The 20,793-nt window shown below is 33.7% G+C and overlaps 3 protein-coding genes across 4 annotated transcripts in view; 2 read left to right on the plus strand and 1 right to left on the minus strand.

Moving 5' to 3' along the window:
* The window catches only part of LOC111059030 (acyl-coenzyme A thioesterase 9, mitochondrial), a 39,599-nt gene extending 19,325 nt beyond the window's left edge, over window positions 1-20,274 (minus strand). Inside the window, exons 1-6 of one of the 2 annotated variants that reach the window (XM_039419630.1) lie at window positions 20,013-20,274; window positions 12,534-12,619; window positions 11,840-11,964; window positions 10,650-10,770; window positions 8,803-8,915; window positions 6,396-6,618 (exon numbers count right to left, since the gene is read on the minus strand). In XM_039419630.1, the coding sequence (XP_039275564.1) occupies window positions 6,396-6,618; window positions 8,803-8,915; window positions 10,650-10,770; window positions 11,840-11,964; window positions 12,534-12,619; window positions 20,013-20,077 (733 nt within the window). In that variant the 5' untranslated portion in view covers window positions 20,078-20,274. Of the gene's footprint in view, window positions 1-3,690; window positions 3,914-6,395; window positions 6,619-8,802; window positions 8,916-10,649; window positions 10,771-11,839; window positions 11,965-12,533; window positions 12,620-20,012 lie in introns of both variants that reach the window. The other variant, XM_039419631.1, reaches the window with a different exon arrangement.
* Window positions 13,066-17,100, plus strand: LOC111059885 (kinesin-like protein KIF3B). The gene is made up of 2 exons (XM_039419629.1): window positions 13,066-13,285; window positions 14,877-17,100. Exon 2 carries the CDS (start codon window positions 14,890-14,892, stop codon window positions 16,453-16,455), a length of 1,566 nt encoding a protein of 521 aa, XP_039275563.1. The 5' UTR covers window positions 13,066-13,285; window positions 14,877-14,889; the 3' UTR covers window positions 16,456-17,100.
* Window positions 20,275-20,378: 104 nt separating the features above from the next.
* The window catches only part of LOC111059886 (protein PTCD3 homolog, mitochondrial), a 28,106-nt gene continuing 27,691 nt past the window's right edge, over window positions 20,379-20,793 (plus strand). Inside the window, exon 1 of the mRNA XM_039419411.1 lies at window positions 20,379-20,622. Within this exon, the coding sequence (XP_039275345.1) occupies window positions 20,600-20,622 (23 nt within the window). The 5' untranslated portion in view covers window positions 20,379-20,599. The remainder of the gene's footprint in view (window positions 20,623-20,793) is intronic.

Here is a 20,793-nt window from a genome sequence, read left to right on the forward strand (position 1 = left end):
TCTAGGCTGTATTTCCAAGGTTTTGATTGAAATTAATAAGCTTTTAGAACATTATAGTAAATAAGGAGTTTGAATGGCTACTCTAGTTCTAATTAATACCCTAATAAAGTATTAATTTTGATAGGGCAACTTTAATGTTTGATTATAGAAAATAACCAGTAGGCCTACCCTAAAATATTCAAAATAAGCATGAGCATGCAGTTTCTGATTATATCATTGTCAAGAGAGTCCTTATTGAACAAGTCGAAATTAATCATGTTTCATTTTGTAATATCACAAGGGTACTAGTTACCTTCTATAATTAATAGATATTTATCCATTTTAAAATAGGCTATGTGTTATTTAAAGTACCATAACAGAACCTGTTTATTCTAGCAAGATATAGTTATCTCAACAATAATTATTAGAATTAGTTCGCCTGTTTGAATACACATGTCATATGCGTTACAGTAATCTATAATAATTTTTAATATTCGTATAGCTTTTACTGGTGAGGAGTCCCTAATAGAATCTTGCCTGAAAAGGCATATTGATTTAGGCAGGCAATGGGCCTCATGATTCTTATTTAAGTATATCAGCCGGGACCGTACCTATCCAATGATCAAAAAGGGGACTGCTAAAATAAAATTGCCTAAAAAACGTTTACAATATTTATTTCTCTTGGTGTAATATAACCCGTAGATTCCAAAAATGCCAAAAGTAAAGCACTCATTTATTAATTTGAATTTTTTTTCGATAGAGCTTCAATAGGCCTTTGAAGTTGAATACGGTACTCATAGTAGGTAGGCCTACCTATACACGATGTGATTAAGAACATGCATTGACTCTGAAGGCAATTGATTCTAGTTAATAAAATAATTATAATAATATATTATTATTAATAATGGAATGCTTCTAGTTAATAAAATAATATCTTATTAATAATGAAATACAATCAGTTACTTCAAATAATTCACCTTTACAAATTTCAAGCATAGGAAATGAAAAGTTAACTCTTTGATTGACATGCCTATAAAGCATAGAATTTAGCATAATTGAAGTAACTAATAATTGTGGAAAAGTTATCTGAGTTATAAAAAGCAATAATTCACTTTATTGAATTAAATATCCAATAATCATTTTAGAATTACCTTTTTGACAACCCAAAAAGTTCATTACCCATAACACATAAAGCAAAATTCATGTCAAAGAACTAGTTCTTTGAATGTTACTGTTTCTGCCCGCTTGGGTGCGCTGCAATCGATTCTGCTTCTGCCCGTTACGAAAACACAGCTTAACTGATACCGGTTTATTGATGTGATATTAACTGTTCATTCTCGTTTAAAATAATCAATTATATTTTATCAAGCAGAAAATTATATTTTTCAATGATTTAATAATGAATTTTCATAATCAAAATTAAATAATTTGTTGATTAATTATATTTATACATTGTTGAAAAGCAATTTGGCAACAGAGCAAAGCGAGAAAGAGATACCGCTATTCGCTTTGTTGAATGATAGACAAGGAGACAAGGATAGCAATACAATTGCTAATCAAACACTGCTATTATAACGTGGACCTCACTATAATAACTAGAATAGAATAAAAATATCGGGGGCCGAGCTTCGCTCTGGAGTACAAAAGCATAGAAAATTTATTACGAATGAAGAAATTATAATAACATTCATACAGAAATGTTCTATCCAATCACAGTAAATTAAGATTAATTCCCAGAGGAATGCAAACATTCCCTCACAAAGGCCCAGTTGCTCAAAAGCCGGTTAAATTTTAATCCTGATTAACTTCACGTGAACCAAATTAGAGAAGACCATTTCAAAAAGATGGATCTACTGGAATTAATCAGGATTGAAAATAACCCGGCTTTTTTGCAACCGGCACTAAGTACCTGATTGAATGATTACAAAAGTTCAACAGCTGAGTCATAATTTTGACACAGTCCCACACACATGAACTCGCTCACTCACTTCCATCACCAACAGACGACGAAATAATTATTATCAGCTGTTTTTCCAAGGATGAATAATAATTATCCTTTTAATGTCCTTCAGCGAGTTTTCCCAGGGATGAGACCTAGTGCAATCGAATCTTTATGTTATAAACCTACTATCTTCTGAATTTCGTGAGAATCGTTAGAGCCGTTTTCAGGATCCGGTGAAATACAAACATATAGACACCTAAACAACTAAACATCTAAATAACTAAACATCCAAACATCTAAACATATAAACAGAAGTTGCTCGTTTAATAGTATAGGATAATTACTATGATTGATAACAACCACTGGCAACGTTGCGGATCTGGAAAAGGCGCAGATAGCGCTATCTGCTTTGTCGGATGATAGACAAGGATAGCAGCACCCATGTTAATCAAACACTGCCATTATAACTTGGACCTTACCTTAATAACTACAATACAATAGAATTACTGGCCATATTTTTAGATGATCGATCCTAGAATAGAATCCCACATTTCATCATCTCTCATTCATTCATTGATTCATCACAAATGGAAGCGTTTGTGCGGCATTGTCATTCATCCCCTCATTATCACCTGGGCTCAACTTAAAATACTCGTAAAGAGTTGCATTTGTAAACTGTGACTTTACTCTTATTTGAAACTTATTTTTTATCATCAATTATGATTGCAATTGTATTCAGGAACATCAAAGATAGACTACAGCGTTTTTGTAATCAAATTCAAATATAACAAACAAACAATTACATTTTTAATTTTATAAAAATTTAACCAGACAAACCAGCTGTTAACTTGATAATAGAATATCCTATTATATTAAGCAAGCAATTTCAGTATGTCTTGTTTATATCTAGTTATCTGGTGATTTATGTTCAACGGATCTCGAAAACGGCTCTAACGATTTTCACGAAATTTGGAACATAGTAGGTTTATGATCATCCTTGAGAAAACTCGCTGAAGGACATGAAAACAATAACAATTATTCATCATTGGAAAAACAGATGATAATTTCGTCGCCTGTCGAAACAGAAGATGCGTGAGTGGGAGAGAAACAGATTTATTTCCAGCTGTGTAATCAATCAGCGAGAAATATTATCTAGCTAGACAATTTGATCGACTTGATCAACATAATCTGATTTATTGACATGACATGATAATCATTCTAAACTAGAGTATATCATAGTTCTCAAGTTGATCATTATTTGAAAATTTTAAGTGAGTGTTATTTTGTTATTCAATTTGGTTTGTATATAATCTAAATTCGGGGAAGAAACAGTTTTGGGCTGTGCCTGTTAGTCCTTCCTCAATCATTTTAAAGAATTGTGTTTGTTTTATCAATAGTCAATAAATAAATAACGAGCGAAGCCACTACCTCCGTAAACAAAGCCGTAGTGCATTCGTGTGACATCAGCACAGGTAGGGCTCCTACACCAATTAAATCACTAGCTGATATAAATACATCAGCTTGAATCAACGAATTTTTATTGGTGTAGGAGCCCTACCTGTGCTGACGTTATACGAATGCACTACGGCTTTGTTTACGGAGGTAGTGGCGAAGCTCGGTGCCCCGATATTCGATATTAATCGAAATACAATATTGATATTATAATCGATACATCAATATCGATATATTACTATTGACATTGCGATATAATCAAAAAACTGTAGCATTACAAAATAAATGGAATTACTGACGACATTTGAACCACTCACTCTCTCCTTCCAGCAGAATCTTCTTCTCCTCGTCGTCATGGGGCTGAATGGCGTTGACGAAGGCTCCTGCAGTCATGGTGGCGTTACGACTGGCCATAAGGAAGATGGCGCGCGTGATCTCACGCCACGTGCCGTTGTCGAACTGCTCACACCACACGATCACCTCCACCGATGTCGCACCCGCCCACGACACGTGACCCGATATTCGCACGTCCTGGTTGCACTGCAACAGTCACTTCAAACTGTTAGCATTTTTTTTTATTTATTTATTTATTTATTTATTTATTTATTTATTTATTTATTTATTTATTTATTTATTTATTTATTTATTTACAAATTCACTAGAAATTTACAAAATAACACTTATCAACTAATATTGGTGTGGCTGGAAAAAGAAGCCTTGAGCTCCAGCCACAAGTTCGAAAATTTTTTAATAAATATTCTTTAATTGGTTGATTGGTTGTTTTCACCATTTAGTTCTAATAACATCTGGAGATAACAGTGATTGAGGAAGCAGTGTTTTGTGTAGTTCGAATTGAAGCGACAAAAACTCAGTGTAGTGTCAAACTATGCAAGGCAGTACCTGCACTAAGTATTTTTTGCTGCTTCAATTGAAATTCATAAGTAAAAAAAAGTAAATTCGTAAGGCTTTTGTTGGTGGGGAGTCCCTTGCGGGAAGGTTCCACCGCCTGAATATATAATTTGAGCCGTCAAGGGGCCTTACGACTGTCATACTTCAGCCGGGACCGACAGTTTAACGTGCCCATCCGATAACACGGGAATGATCTGGTTAAAAAACTTTTGGTTGTGAGAGGGTTTGAACCCGGGATCTCTATGCTGCGTAGCACTCTATCCACTAGACCACGGATCACTCCAATAAATAAATAATAAAGTACAAATTAGATTTGTCATAAGTTATATTAAATGAAAATGTCATAAAGTACTTTACCCTTTTATACAGGGTTGGGCAGGGAGGTATGGATGATCTGAAATAACAGTTACACACTCATTTTTAAACGAAACTCAAAATGTAGTTTTTAGTGTGTACATTTGATGTTGCCATTATGAAAATTGAAGAGGATAAATTAAAACAATGATTATGTACGAAAAAGCACATCTGTTAAATGCTATCAGTTTTTGTCCATACACTCCTGTAGACGTTGTGAGAAGTTGTCCACACTCCTCTGAAGCATTGCACGTGGTACGGTGGTACCGCTCGAATTTCTTGTGTTATTGTTCCACTCAGAGCTTCAAGGTTTGTGGTTTGTTTATGTATGCACGTGCTTTTAGGTAGCCCCATAAAACTAATTATTGACCCTTACTTTTTTCGAGAAAACGGTCGAACCGTCACTGTCAATACGGATCGTTACCTAACTATGCTGCGTGAATTTTTCTGTCACAATTGAGAAGACAACGTATCAACGTCAATACTATATGGTTTCAACAAGATGGGGCGACATGCCATACATCGAGAGCAGCTATCGAATTTCTTCCCTGGGCGCCTCATTTCGTTGCGTGCAGATACGGAGTGGCCTCCTCGGTCACCGGACCTGTCACCTTGTGACTTTTTTATGGGGCTACCTCAAAGCACGTGTATACATAAACAAACCAGAAACCTTTGAAGCTCTGAGTGGAACAATAACACTGGAAATTCGAGCGGTACCACTTGCAATGCTTCAGAGGAGTATGGACAACGTCTACAGGAGTGTATGGACAAAAACTGATAGCATTTAACAGATGTTATTTTTCGTACATAATGAATGTTTTGATTTTTCCTCTTCAATTTTCATAATGACAACATCAAAGGTACACACTAGAAAAATAAATTTTGAGTTTCGTTTAAAAATGAGTGTGTAACTGTTATTTTAAATCATCCATACCTCCCTGCCCAACCCTGTATTTTATCAAATGTTATCAAGTTGAAAAATGTTATGCACTAATAAAATATAAAAGGTACTGTACTGGGTGATATTTTAGTTTCATTCTAACAGATTAATTTGCATTTAAGCGGCAAAAAATGCTCAGTGTAGGTACTGTCTTGTTACTACCTACTTGTTTTGCCGTTTCAATTCAAACTATCCAGAACCTGGTTGCCAATAACAACCTTAACAACTGTTATACTCTCTCTCAATGGGATTCACACATACCGATTTCTCTCCGACACAGCACATAGTAGACCTCTTGTCAATACGCCAATCCTATCAGCCAATGACCGTTTTCGCACTTGACGATTTCTCGCCGTTACAACACGGCAGGGCAGAATATTCTCCGATTGGCTGATAGAATTGGCGGGTGACATCACTACCTCCGTAAACAAAGCCGTAGTGCATTCGTGTTACGTCAGCATAGGTAGGGCTCCTACACCAATAAAAACGCTAGCTGATATAGATAGTGTATAAATCAAAATTCGGGGAACAAACAGTTTTGGGCTGTGCCTGTTAGTCCTTCCCCAATCATTATAAAGAATTGAGTTCTGTTTATCAATAAATAACGAGCGATGCTCGGTGCCCCGATATTAAAAATTTAACCAGACAAACCAGCTGCTTACTTGATAATCCAATATCGATATTAATCGATATACAATATTGATATTACCATCGATAAATCAATATCGATATATTACTATTGGCATTGCGATACAATCAACAAACTGCAGCATTACAAAATAAATAAATAAAATTACGGACGACATTTGAACCACTCACTCTCTCCTTCCAACAGAATCTTCTTCTCCTCGTCGTCATGGGGCTGAATGGCGTTGACGAAGGCTCCTGCAGTCATGGTGGCGTTACGACTGGCCATGAGGAAGATGGCGCGCGTGATCTCACGCCACGTGCCGTTGTCGAACTGTTCACACCACACGATCACCTCCACCGATGTCGCACCCGCCCACGACACGTGACCCGATATTCGCACGTCCTGGTTGCACTGCAACAGTCACTTCAAACTGTTAGCATTTTTTTTTTATTTATTATTATTTTTTTTATTTATTTATTTACCAATTCACTAGAAATTTACAAAATAACACTTATCAACTAATATACATTGGTGTGGCTGGAAAAAGAAGCCTTGAGCTCCAGCCAAGAGTTCGAAAATATTCTTTAATAAATATTCTTTAATTGGTTGTTTTCACCACTGAGTTCTAATAACATCTGGAGATAACAGTGATTGAGGAAGCAGTGTTTTGTCTAGTTCGAATTGAAGCGACAAAAAACTCAGTCTAGTGTCAAACTATGCAAGGCAGTACCTGCACTGAGTATTTTTTGCTGCTTCAATTGAAATTCATAAGTAAAAAAAAGTAAATTCTTAAGGCTTTTGTTGGTGGGGAGTCCCTTGTGGGAAGGTTCCACCACCTGAATATATAATTTGAGCCGTCAATGGGCCTTACGACTGTCATACTTCAGCCGGGACCGACAATTTAACGTGCCCATCCGATAACACGGGAGTGATCTGGTTAAAAAACTTTTGGTTGTGAGAGGGTTTGAACCCGGGATCTCTATGCTGCTACGCAAGCACTCTATCCACTAGACCAAGGATCACTCCAATAAATAAGTAATAAAGTACAAATTAGATTTGTCATAAGTTATATTAAATGAAAATATCATAAAGTACTTTACCGTTTTATACAGGGTTGGGCAGAGAGGTATGAATGATTTGAAATAACAGTTACACATTCATTTTTAAACGAGACTCAAAATGTATTTTTTAATGTGTACCTTTGATGTTGCCATTATGAAAATTGAAGAGGAACAAATTGAAACATTGATTATGTACGAAAAATAACATGTGTTAACTGTTGTCCGTTTTTATCCATACACCCCTGTAGACGTTGTGAGAAGTTGTCCGTACTCCTCTGAAGCATTGCAAGTGGTACCGCTCGAATTTCCAGTGTTATTGTTCCACTCAGAGCTTCAAAGGTTTGTGGTTTGTTTATGTATACACGTGCTTTTAGGTATCCCCACAAAAAATAGTCACAAGGTGACAGATCCGGTGACCGAGGAGGCCATTCAACAGTATCATGTATTTAATTGTAAAATTATCCAATAATTCTGAAAAATATCACTATATTGCCATTCAAAAGCAAAAACCTTACCCTTAACTTTTAACTAACTTCTCTATTCTCACCAATCCCCAATTAGTGTGAACAGTGGTGCTGACTGTGTATCAGGCTGCGAAGAAAACTTGATGCCATGAAACTTTACGAGCTGAATGACTACAACTTTGACTCAATCAGGGCAAACATTATTTTTATCTTGGTATCAAGTGGAATTTCATATATATTTTTTTAAATTGTGATAGAAGTTTTCTTTGGTTTCGTGTTTAGAAGTAAATTAATCTCATGAATTCAAAATTCTAGTTGATACATTTTTGGACTCGAAATTGTGTGTAAATCAAATCATGAACTCTACATGATCTCTGGACTGTTTATTTAAAATTAAGGTTGAAAGCAGGTTTGGGTAAATGCCTGGATTGTATCTTATTGTCAATGAATAAATAAACTTCCAATATCTTTCAGATTTTCAAGAAGGTAATTCCAAAAAAATTATTAGAAATAGCCTTGAAGCGCACAAACTTCATTGAACTTCTAATCAAATCAAAATTGTTTATTTTCATTACAAAACAAATTGTATAACAAGGTCAGGTACATTTACAATATTTATAACATCCTTCATTCATCAATACATGAATAAGTATGGTAACGTTTTTTAACACAGCAACAATAATAATAGTAATAACAAATCAAAAATAATAAAAACAGGACAACAATAATAATATTATGTCTATAGATGCGTTATCAAGTGTCAAACATTCTATAAACTCTTTAACACTGTAGACACAAAGCTCACACAACATATATTTCATGATTTTTTAAAACTGCTCATATTTAATGCTCTGCCTTCCGTTGGCAACAAGTTATAAATATTCTTTCCAAATTCATGAAAACTATTCAGAGATAGTTGTAAGTTAAATTGACTTCTATGCAACTATGTGTTCTGGCGTGTTCCATAGGTAGGTGTTCTATAGGTAGGTCTATTGAACCAACTTGAATTTAAATCTGAATAGCATCTGTAGACAAAACAGAAAAAAAACCTAGAAATTTTGAACACTCACCTTGGGAATATAATCACTCATCACTATTTCATCCACTAGAATAGTGGCAACAATAAAAGGCACCACTTCCTGTTTTTCAAAATCACAACACATGTGCTTGAAAACAACGTGCACTGAAACAAAATAAAAAAAATTGAAAATTATTCAAGAATAGATTACTGTTAACACGAGGAAAGTAAATTATTATCTGCAATATTTTTTATTCCCATACTTGCTCAAATTATTTTGAGAATTATTTAAGCATAGATTACTGTTAACACGACGAAACTAAATTAACATCTGCAATATTTTTTTATTCCCATACTTCCTCAAATTATTTTGAGAATTATTTAAGCATAGATTACTGTTAACACGAGGAAACTAAATTATCATCTGCAATATTTTTTATTTCCATACTTGCTCAAATTATTTTGAGAATTATTTAAGCATAGATTACTGTTAACACGAGGAAAGTAAATTATTATCTGCAATATTTTTTATTCCCATACTTTCTCAAATTCATGCTCATCTATTTTCAAGCTGCCCATCCTTTTTGTCCCTATCTCACAAAACAAAGCTCAGACTATACAAAACAATTATAATACCAGTAGTACTCTACAGGTCTGAAACTTGGAAAATGACCAAGAAAGAAGAACAAAAGCTCATAGTGTTTGAAAATAAAGTGCTGCGATAGATATATGGGCCCACGTACGAGCAAGGAGAATGGAGGAAAACATGGACTTGGCAATTCCCACTATGATAACATCAGCTGCTCAGAGGACAGCCACATATTTAGGACCAAACATTTTCAATAACCTGCTAATATCCATGAAAGAAACAGTATCAATTAATTCATTCAAATCGAAAACAAAAACAAAAAACTGGCTCCTGGATAATAGAATCAATTATGGAGAACGATTAGTTCTATGAACAAATTTCCCATACTCTTTCATTCTTCATTTCAAATTATTAAAAGTATATTTCAAATATTCAAAGTATTAGGCTATATACTGTTTTTAATGTTAATAATGGTGATATATATCATGGTTGAATCTGAAGAGATTTATAGTTCTCAATAATTGGTTGTGATCGTATCTGGTATAGTTTCCTCTTCCTCATACTATTAGTTGAGCCATTTTACTATGAGCAAAAGGTGAAGAGCTGCTCCAGACTAAACTCACCTTTTTTGAAACATTTGCTTCAAAAGTTAAGCAAATGCTCTAGTTTATTCATACAATTTTGAGCATAAGCTTTTACTAACTTTTGACCAAATGCTCAAACTATTTTTTTGATGAGCACGAGCAAAAGGTTTTGCTCACGTTTATTCATAGAAAATGAAGCATATGCTCCATATTTCAGAAGTATAAGCAAATGCTTAATGCAACTTTATTCATATGGCCCATTATTTATTGAGACTTGGATAATTATTGTTTATTTCATGTACCAATTTTCTTTTAATTAGTATAGTATAATAAGTTTGATTGATGAAACTTGACGCTGTTGTAACATTTCCACTCTTGTTGATAACAGACCATTTTGAATTTGTTCAAAAATTATCAAATCAAATAACTTTTTATTCACAAAAACATAATACAAATTTATAAAATTCATTGAAACATTTAAAAGTGAATACTCTCCACAAAGACTTGAGTCTGTGAGTGGAGAGGGGTGAGTTCTTATTGAAGACTTTTGCCAATTTAATTTGTACCAATTCGATTCAAAGAATTTCAGCTGCCTTCAGTCAAGTCTAAAAATTTTCAGCTACTAGTCTCATCTCAAACTGAACTAGGTCTCAAAGTTAATAAATTGATTTTTTAAATCATTCAGTAAATTTGAAACTGCTCTAAATGAACGAATATTCTTATTACCTGCAAACATATCCAGGTCTTCCATTAATCTGCCATACCGAACATTACCCAAAAAATTGGTATATGTATTCTGAAAATGTATATCTGTGCTCAGAGGGATGATCGCACTATCAAAACTGTCCTGAAACAGAAAACCAAGTTAATTTCATAGTCTTTAAAAATGCAATTTAATACATTTTTGAATAATTATACTACTAAATTCACAGAATGTTGATATATTTTTGAACGGTAAATTTGATTCAAACTCTTAAAATTTGAATTCATTTCACACACTGCATTACTACAATCACTTGGATGGGATGAAACCACTGGCTTAAGGCTGTACAAAGGCTAAAAATAAACTTTCTACTGGTGATATTTTTCAAAGTTTTTCGATTTGTTTATCATCAAGCTATCAAAATGAAAAAGTTTTCTCTGGAAAACATTTTTTTCTGATCATTACTTTTTGAGATGTAAGCGCCTAAAGTTTAAATTTTTGGGACAGAACATTTCAAATTTGGTAAGAGATAAATCCATGACATTTAGAGGATAGATTCTTCAATGTATTGTTGATCTAGTAAAACAAAAATTTTCTGAAAATATCAATTTTTAAGATAGTTATTAAATTTACTAAAAATAACTTTTAGTTAAGTTATTTTTGGTAAATTGAATAACTTTTTCAAAAATTGATATTTTTAGAAAATTTTGGTTTTACTAGATCAACAATCCATCCTCTTAATCTCATGGATTTATATCTTACCGAATTTGAAATGTTCTGTCCCAAAAATTCAAACTTCAGGCGCTCATATCTCAAAAAGTAATGATTGGAAAAAAATGTTTTCCTGAGATAACTTTTTAATTTTGTTGCTTGTTGATAAACAAATCGAAAAACTTTGAAAAATATCACCAGTAGAAAGTTTATTTTTAGTCTTTGCACAACCTTAAGATAAACTGGTTCAATAGTGGCGTAAGAGAAAAAAAATAAAAACATAGTTCAAACCAACTACGGTTCACATTGGTTCAATACAATTAAGGTTGATATTCACTCATCAAAAATGTAATATAAAACAGAAATAGAGTAAACCAACATGAATTCATTTCGTATTTCATATTTTTGTAGTTTCCTCAAGTTTTTACTGGTACAGTAAAACCAATTACACTGGAAATCCAGATTATAGTCATGAACAAGTTGAGTTTAATTGAATTCTCACTCTTAGATTCCGAACTGGGAGTTCAGCCTGCGATTTTGGTAATTTATCTAGTAGGTGAGCACGATTCTTCACCAACAGCTGATATCCTTCTTCCACACCCATTCTCAAGCGTAGGCCCTCTTTTACTACAACATATAAGCAGAATAAAGATTATTAGTTGCCTTCCGCACAGAAACATTCGTATTATCTATCATTCAAATTATGAAGTATCAATTATCAATATATGTGTACTATTAAGAGGTGCCGTATGGAGTCACTTTTACTGACACAGCTATGTGGGAAATACAGCCAGAAATTGTGGGAAATTTGTCCCTTTAGTTACTCAAAGTCATATTAAAATTAAGTTTGTAGTGTTAATGTTGATGTTGTGGAACTTTTCCATAATTTTCTAAGTCTATTCAATCATATTAAAATCAATCAACACAAATAAAAATTCATTATTACATGAAGGAGGGTATTTTTTGTAAGTATACAATATATGTTCTTACATTTAAATTAATAACTGACATATTACTGATAAATCGACAGAATCAAAAAGTTCTATTTTGAAGATAGACCTACAGTATTTTGAATATCGAATTTTTAATTCAAGTATTTTCAATATTTTTACAGCATTTAATTGGGATTTTTGTTTAATAAAACTTATTTTAATATAGTTTCCAGATAATGTCGAATTTTATTGATTTCATCTTACCCTCTACCACAGTTTTGTAGCGGATAGAAGCATCATCAGGGTTTAAAAGTTTACTGAATCTGGTAGCGCTGCTCATTGCTCGCGAACTGTAAAAAATAAACACGAGTTGTAACTAAAAAAATCTGATAATGAACAGTGGTTAGTTTTAAAAAAATCTAAAAATTCATTAGCCTATAGAAATGAATTTTAGCCAATTATAACTTTTAATAAAACTTATGAACTAAAGTTCAAGTTTGTTTATGTTTATTCATTCAATGATAAGGTATGAATAATTGTGCAAAATATTCAACTGAATAAAATGTGTAGATATAACAGTATAAACGTTTTTTTCAAAAAGAGTAAAGGTTATTCAAATAAAAATATAAAATGAAAGTGATTTCAAAATAATATAAAATATAGATTTATATGTAAATATAATGAGAGTAAGCCTACTAGTAAAGTAAAAGTATTTCAATACTAGTATTGTCTGTATATTTCAATAAGAAATTTTTGAACAAAAATGTTTTTTTCAAGAACATCAGCGGTCTATTTTCTACTGATTTTTATAAATAAACTTATAAAATATTTGAGCGGAATGAGAATCATATGAAATCAGTTGGTAAATTTGTTTCTGTTTAATCTAGTCTAAAATATTAATGTTTTAACCTTTTATTTGATTATTAGCTTATATTTCAAGATTTCAATACAATAATTTTAATAAAATTTTTAACTTGTAAAGAGAAATTTCAAATATTGCATTTGTTTGGAACTGGGTAAGTTGATACAGCTGAATAATTGTTTATTAATTGTTAATTATTAATACGTTTTAAAAATACTTTATCTTTCTTCAGAAACAAATTTATGATTAAATAATAGATCACCAAGCTTGATGTACTAGTTGGGGAATGTTTCAATGTTTTTAAGACTAGATGATTTTTTATTTAATTGCAGTGTAATATTCAATAACACTGCAATTAAATTTGCTTTTAAAAGTTCCAAAAGAGCCAAATGGTTGTCTATTAAATTTTTTTTAGACAGAATATTTTTGATTCAATAAAGTAGAAAAAGTGTTATTAAAATGAAGATCGTAAAAGACACTTTGATTATTCTGAATACTCATTAAATATAAAATTGGAATGTCATTTTACGCTTGAAGTGAGAGGTGATCGTACAGAACATAAACATTTTTAACATAGTAAATTGAATGGTATCATTATCATTCTTTTTTATGGTTAATATTATATTACTTTATCATGTACAGCAATTAAAAATTATTTTTGAACACCGTAACTTTATTTATATCTTCTTCAGCTAAAAACATTAAGCTCCAATGAGTGTACTGTACTGGAGACGACCCAAGGTCGCAATCACTGGCGACTTAGATCCTGGAGAGCCGACCCCAAATAATGAGAAAAAACGCAAGGGAGAAGAAGAAGAGTGTACTGTGCAAACTACTTTATTTTCTTAATAATTCAATACTTTGCCTTTTTACCAAAATTTTCAATTTGCAATAGACGTCACAGTGAATTCAACAAACTCAACTGCTGTATTTGGAAGCGATTTGGTTTTGTGGTCACACTGATAAGATGTCTACAAGATAATTTATGCTCTATGCGTCTGCTACTGTCTTTGTAAAGAGTGGTTTTCGTTTGTGCGAAAATGCCGTCGTCGACCACGACAGGATAAGGATTTCAGATTGGGTGGAATTTGTCTAAATAATTTGTCAATTTGTTTAAATAGCCTATAAGATTATGTTCAATTATGTTTTAAAAGGGGAGGTTAAGTTTAAACTTTTAAATGGCAATATGTTAATATTATTCGGAATGTTTTGATTCTTAGATAATAAAAACAATGAAAATTTATTGGATCAGCTGTTTTGTCACAGGTGAAAGTTGGACAATATGAATGGTTCCAGACAATAATACCTGTCGTAAACTGCGGAAGTTTACGCATAAACGAAAACGTACCTTAAGGGTGACCACATTGAAAACCGATCTTTTCTAAATGCCATTTATAATTTTAAAAATCGCTTCCCGGTGGTTTGGAACCCATCTAAAGATAAAGGTCCACTCATCTCTCATTACCCACGCACAAGCCTAGAGCTCATGTAGACATAATCCTCAGAAAAAATATTACCTGTTTAATAATCTGACATTACTAATGGCTAACGTGTTACTTTTGTATCCGAGCACTTGAAAAAATTTACATATCATTCTCCAGCACAATCGGTAGTTTGCTTCTCAATTGAAATTATATTTCTATAAACATCTTGACAATAATTGTCGAGGAAAACATATTATTAAGTATGTGTGACCACTCTTAAATTAACTATTTATATTAAAATGAATTATGTTTTTTTTTCAGAAATAAAATAAAAATGCTTCCTGTTGATAAGAATTTAATGAAAACAAAATCCGAGCCTATACGAGTTATAGTTCGCTGCAGGCCGATGAGTTCCAATGAAAAGCAGTCAGGCTATTCAAAAATTGTCAACGTTCAGCCATCAAATCGCTCAGTTCAAGTTTACGATTCTTCAACAGACAAAGCGGCCAGACTGTTTGAATTTGACGCAGTCTACGACACCATCTCCTCCCAGGAGGATCTCTACTCAGAATCTGTTCTGAATATAATCGACTCCGTGATGAGAGGCTATAACGCAACCATATTTGCTTACGGACAAACAGGTTCAGGAAAAACGTTTACCATGGAGGGTAGTCGAGATTTGAAAGGGATAATACCGAGGTCTTTTGAACAGATATTTTCCCATGTGGACAGGTCTACAGATTGTGATTTTTCGGTGATAGCGACGTATGTTGAGATTTACAATGAAGAGGTCAGAGATCTCCTCGATTACAATAAATCTAGGCAGTTGTGTAAATTGAGAGAGGATACAGAGACAGGTGTTTTTGTGAAGAACCTGAGCAGATCGATTTGTAAAAGTGTGAGGGATCTGGAGAGAGTAATGAAGGTTGGCAATCAAAACCGACAGACTGGATTCACCCACATGAATGAGCACAGCTCAAGGTCGCATGCGATTCTAACAATAACGGTGGAGGCTCGAAGGTTCGATGCGAAGAAAATTAGAACCGGAAAACTGAATTTGGTTGATTTGGCGGGCAGTGAGCGACAGTCGAAAACAAACTCAACGGATGAACGACTGAAAGAGGCCAGCAAAATCAACCTTTCTTTGTCCGCACTGGGCAACGTTATTTCAGCATTAGGCAAGAAACAGCGTCACATACCGTATCGAGACTCAAAACTCACCAGACTGTTGCAAGACTCTCTGGGAGGAAACTCTAGAACACTAATGATTGCCAACATTGGTCCAGCCAGTTACAACTATGAAGAGACACTGATGACGCTGCGATATGCTAACAGAGCCAAACGAATCACAAACAGACCGTCAGTGAATGAGAGCGATAAAGACACTATGATAAAGTATTGCGAAGAAGAAATACGCAGACTCAAATGTATGATAGCTGAGAAAAAGATGAAAGCAAAAAGAGGGATGGAAAAGTATGGACAGAGCTTTGAATCGGTCTCCTACGAAAACGGAGAAAGAGATTACACACTTGAGAACAAGATTAACATTGACGATTGTTCAAATGAAGATGACAATCCAGGATATGAATTTTCCGACAAAGAAGTAGAAAATATTGAACGTATCTTGAATAAAACGTTCACAATAAATGACAATAATTTGAACAGCCTAGTACAAACAAATAATAAACACAATAATCATTTTCCAAAGAAAGCTAAAAATTTCGAGATTATATCACAGAAAGAGAATATTGATAACAAGAATTTGTTGAGACATATTGAGCATCTAAATCAAATTTCCGAAGCAAAAAGAACCGAGATTGAGAAAGCTGCAGAGATGGAGCTGGAGTTGAAAAAAGAATTTCAAAACAAGATAAAAATAATGAGGAGTTGGCAACACTGAGAAGACGACTCCAGAAGAAAGTGGACTTGGAGAAGTGCTTACTGAGGGAGTACCAACACAAGCTAAAGTGTACAAAGTTACGAACCCAAGAGATCATTGACGAGTTCAATGTCGACCGAAGGTCTTTGAATGAGATCCGAGAAGAGCTACAAAAAGCATGTAGATTGAATAAACTTATAATTGAAAATTTCATACCACCACAGAAAGTTGCCGGGGTTTCTTTCAACTCCAATGAGGACTGCAAAAGTATCCTAAGCAAAAATAACATTGAAATTCAAAAAAACGAAGAGCTTATGGTACAAAATATAATTTCTAGAAATCGTGACTGGTGTAGAGAGAACGAAGTACTCTATCTGCAGCCAATAGATTATAATGCTGACAATAATAACTATTTCACCTACTATGCAGCCAGGCCATTACTCAAGAAGATGCTAATTAGCATGGAAAAACAGATAGGAGGTCACAATTCAGTGAGAGAAAACATTCGAAACACCATCATTGAAGAATCAATTTCGACTTCTCAATCTAAGCCCAGCAATAATATAATCTATCCTAAACCAAGAGGTTTAGTTCCAAGATGAAGCAAAGATCCCAAATCAATTCATTTTAGAATATTTTCCAAATTTCATCATAAGAACATCTTTGGAGAACTCATCAATTAACCTTCCATTTGATTGATGTCAACGGTTAATAAGAATATTTATGCTTTTGAAATTTTCTTTTATAAAATTCAAAAAGGCGAACCATTTTTATCCCAATAATACTCCAAATGAGCTCATTTTAAATCTAAGTATCAGAATCTAGAAGATCAAAGTCGAGCATCATGAAGAAATTGTAGCTTGATATTATTTTTGGAAGATTAAAACTTTTGAAACTTGTTGTATCTTGTCATTAGAAACTTGAATCATCTATAAATTAAACGTTTCATTGCATGACGCTACATATACTGATAACAGTTATAATGGAATTCTATTCATAGGGTTTTTTTAGTATATGGGCCTCAACGCTGCAATATAACTATATTATAAAAATTGCACTATACATTATCAACAGAACTAACTAACAATCTACCAAACCGAAACAAACATTTTCAATTATGCAGAACTGAGTAAGAGAACGTGAGAGCTGAGTAAGATATGGATGATCAATTCGAATTATGAAAACTAATCTACAGTATAATAAAATAATTGTTATACAATAACATACTATTAAAAAACTTTCTCTTGAAAAAATATTTTCATCAGATCCAGTGAAGGACCAGTATTTAGCCAAGGATAGGATGTTTCTAGGGGATCAAGGTACACTTCTCAGAATATATTAATTTGTTGATAAATTTTATTTCATTTTAAAAGTATCTGACTATCTAGAGTAAGTTATCTAAGGTGGATTAGACCCCCCAGCCCTAAGACACTAGGGACAGTGATTCAATCCGATTCTTTATACTTCTTCAGTCCTCGCCAACAGTCCCAATGCTGTAGGAGCGTCAGAATGCACTGGAGTCGTCTCCTATGTGTGTTCCTAATATTGCAATTTCCTGAAACTAAACTTTTGTATTTTATCCAACTTTATACTTTGGATATGAATCTTGGAATATAGACTTTTGGGCACTGTGGCTTGTTCCATAGATGATTTCAATCTAAAAGTTAGCTCTTTACTACAGTAGGAATTTTGCCAGTTTCATCATTATGATCTGCTGAGTTTTTTAATTTAAATTTTAAAATACTATAGAGTACACAGAGTGTCTGATAAGTCACTCCCTATTTTTCTACAGCTATAACTTCTTTATTTATGAACCAATTTTGTTAGAACTACAATTGTTAAGCCGCGTTTACACCAAAGTTATGAACAAAATGTTAATAACTCAATCCTCATAGATTCTATTAGATTGAAAGGAACATATGATCATCATGTGTATGATAAGTTATATTCAATCTAATAGAATCCATAAGGATTTTGTTAATAACTTTGGTGTAAACCCAGCTTTAGATGGAGCACTCTTCCAGGTTATGTTCAACACCAATTTTTATTTCTTTCAGTTTAAAAATGCCACCTCCCTCTTGACTGTCGATGAACGTGCTGAAATAGCAGCTCTTCATGAGTTTGATCTGTGGTGCGAGTACAAAGGTGGTGGAGGGCTGAACGAGAGATCCATGCAACACTAGATGCAAAATTGAAATCTTTCGAATCGTTGCAACAGAGTAACGTGAAAGACCACTTTCACGAGATCCTTGACGCAGTGATTTCTAAGGGATCCTCATGAACATTTCACGAACTCTGTTAACATTCTCTGCTGTCCTTGACGTTGATAGTCTTCCTATCTTGCATCTGCAACACTCCCTGTTGTTAGTAATTTAAAATAGAAATTTTCAACAGTTTTTGCATCCATTTTCGCATGGATCCCTCGTTCAGCCCTCCACCACCTTTGTACTCGCACCACACATTCACAAAACTCATAAAGAGCTGCTATTTCGGCTCATTCTTCCACAGTCAAGAGAGGGGGCATTTTTAAACTGAAACAAATGAAAATTGGCGTTAAACACAACCTCAAGACGTGCTCTATCTAACAAATGGCTCAAAACTCCGACCTACAGAATAAATTCTAGTCAGCTGTTTGCTGATGACACTACCATAGTTGGTAAGAGCAGTGGCCCCCTGGAAGCAAAACGCTGTGCACAGGAGCAGTTTACCGAGGCTAAAGAGTGGTTTGCAGCAAATAAGCTCAAGTTGAATGAGGCCATGGCACAGGAAATGCTTTGTACTCTTAGTACCCACACTCCAGGGATGAAACAGTCATTTCGCTTGGCTTTGGAATCGATGCCAAATTAAGTTGGGAGCCGCATAATGACCAGGTATGCAGGAGACTGTCTAGAGTAATCTACCTATACAGAAAGTTGAGAGTCTCAAGCGACTTTTAATTATGTATCATGCGGTGTTTGACAGTCATGTGCAGTATGAAGTTCACATCCGGGGCCATTCTCCGCATGCCAATGACATTCTGCATCTTCAAAAGAAAGCAATGCGGATCCTTACATACAGTGACTTTATTGTCGACCCATCATCAGACACACCATCTTCGAGCTGTATATAGGCTACTAGCCTCACTTACCGCACTGAAGATAAACAGGGCTAACATGAGTAGGTGCATTCATATGGTACCTGCGGTAGACTGCAGTTGGAGATTTCACGCTGAAGGTTGTCAAAAGTGAAGGATTCTTTCCCAGTGTTGGCACTCAACATGTTCAACCTGCTGCCGAGCTTGGTGAGGGATCTTTCTATTGGTGTTTCAAGAAGATTCTGTCAAGGTGGATGATTGAAAGAAGCTATTGCAGTGTCAGTGATTTTCTTGGGGCAGCTTTGAGAGACTGTGATGCCACACCATATTGATTCTTCAGTTTCAAGTTTTTTATTTCTTTTTGACGCGATCTATACGGGAACATCTGGATAACGATCAATACTTTTGATATTTGGCTCATGAAGTAAAGTAACATTTCATATACAAATGAATAGAAACCTGTACATCATTGAGATCAAAAATATCTATAAAACTGATTACTTACGGCAGTTTTAGATTGGAGATCTTAAAAATACATGACGTTCTAAACAGTATTTTACTGAGCACCATTTTAGATTTTGAAATTTAAGGCCTTATAATTTTTGAAAAATTAAAACTTAATCTACGGACTAGATGTTGAAATTAAGTACTAAATAATATAATAGCCTAATAAGAATTAAAGATAAATCAGTAAACTTATCACAATCATCATCAATAGATCATAACCTATTTCCCGATTCCCATTGTTTTGGTTATTTTTATTTTTGGAGATGAGATCATCTGTGTTCTCTTTCCGTTTTGTCACGTTTCTTTTTCATTCCTCTCTCGACGTGTTAACTGTAAACCGTTCCCAGTTCAGCGATTCAGTCAGCTGTTTGAATTATTTATGGTTGGAGAACAGTTTTTTAGGTTAGGATTTTCCAATTTATAATACTGCTATAAAATTGCTATTGTAATTTGTAATTTTACCCAAGCCTAAAGAAGTTTGTATTTTTCATAAATTATGGATAATTAATTTGGGTATTAAACTTCTTCAAACATCAAGTGAATCTTCTCAATATTTGAACTTGAAAGCGTGTCTTTTTATTGACTATGAGCTTGATACAAGGATTAAGGTAATTTAAGCTATAGCCTAACTAATATGTATATTTAAACTTTTATTTAATTATATTTATTGTTCTAGCCTGTATATCTACTCTATTTTCATATCATCTCTTATTTTTATTTTCCTCTGATTAGTAATTAATTTGAAATATTTGTCGGCGATCATAACCTACTCTTTATCA

This window comes from Nilaparvata lugens, chromosome 1 (genome assembly GCF_014356525.2).
Source record: "Nilaparvata lugens isolate BPH chromosome 1, ASM1435652v1, whole genome shotgun sequence".
NCBI lineage: Eukaryota > Metazoa > Arthropoda > Insecta > Hemiptera > Delphacidae > Nilaparvata > Nilaparvata lugens.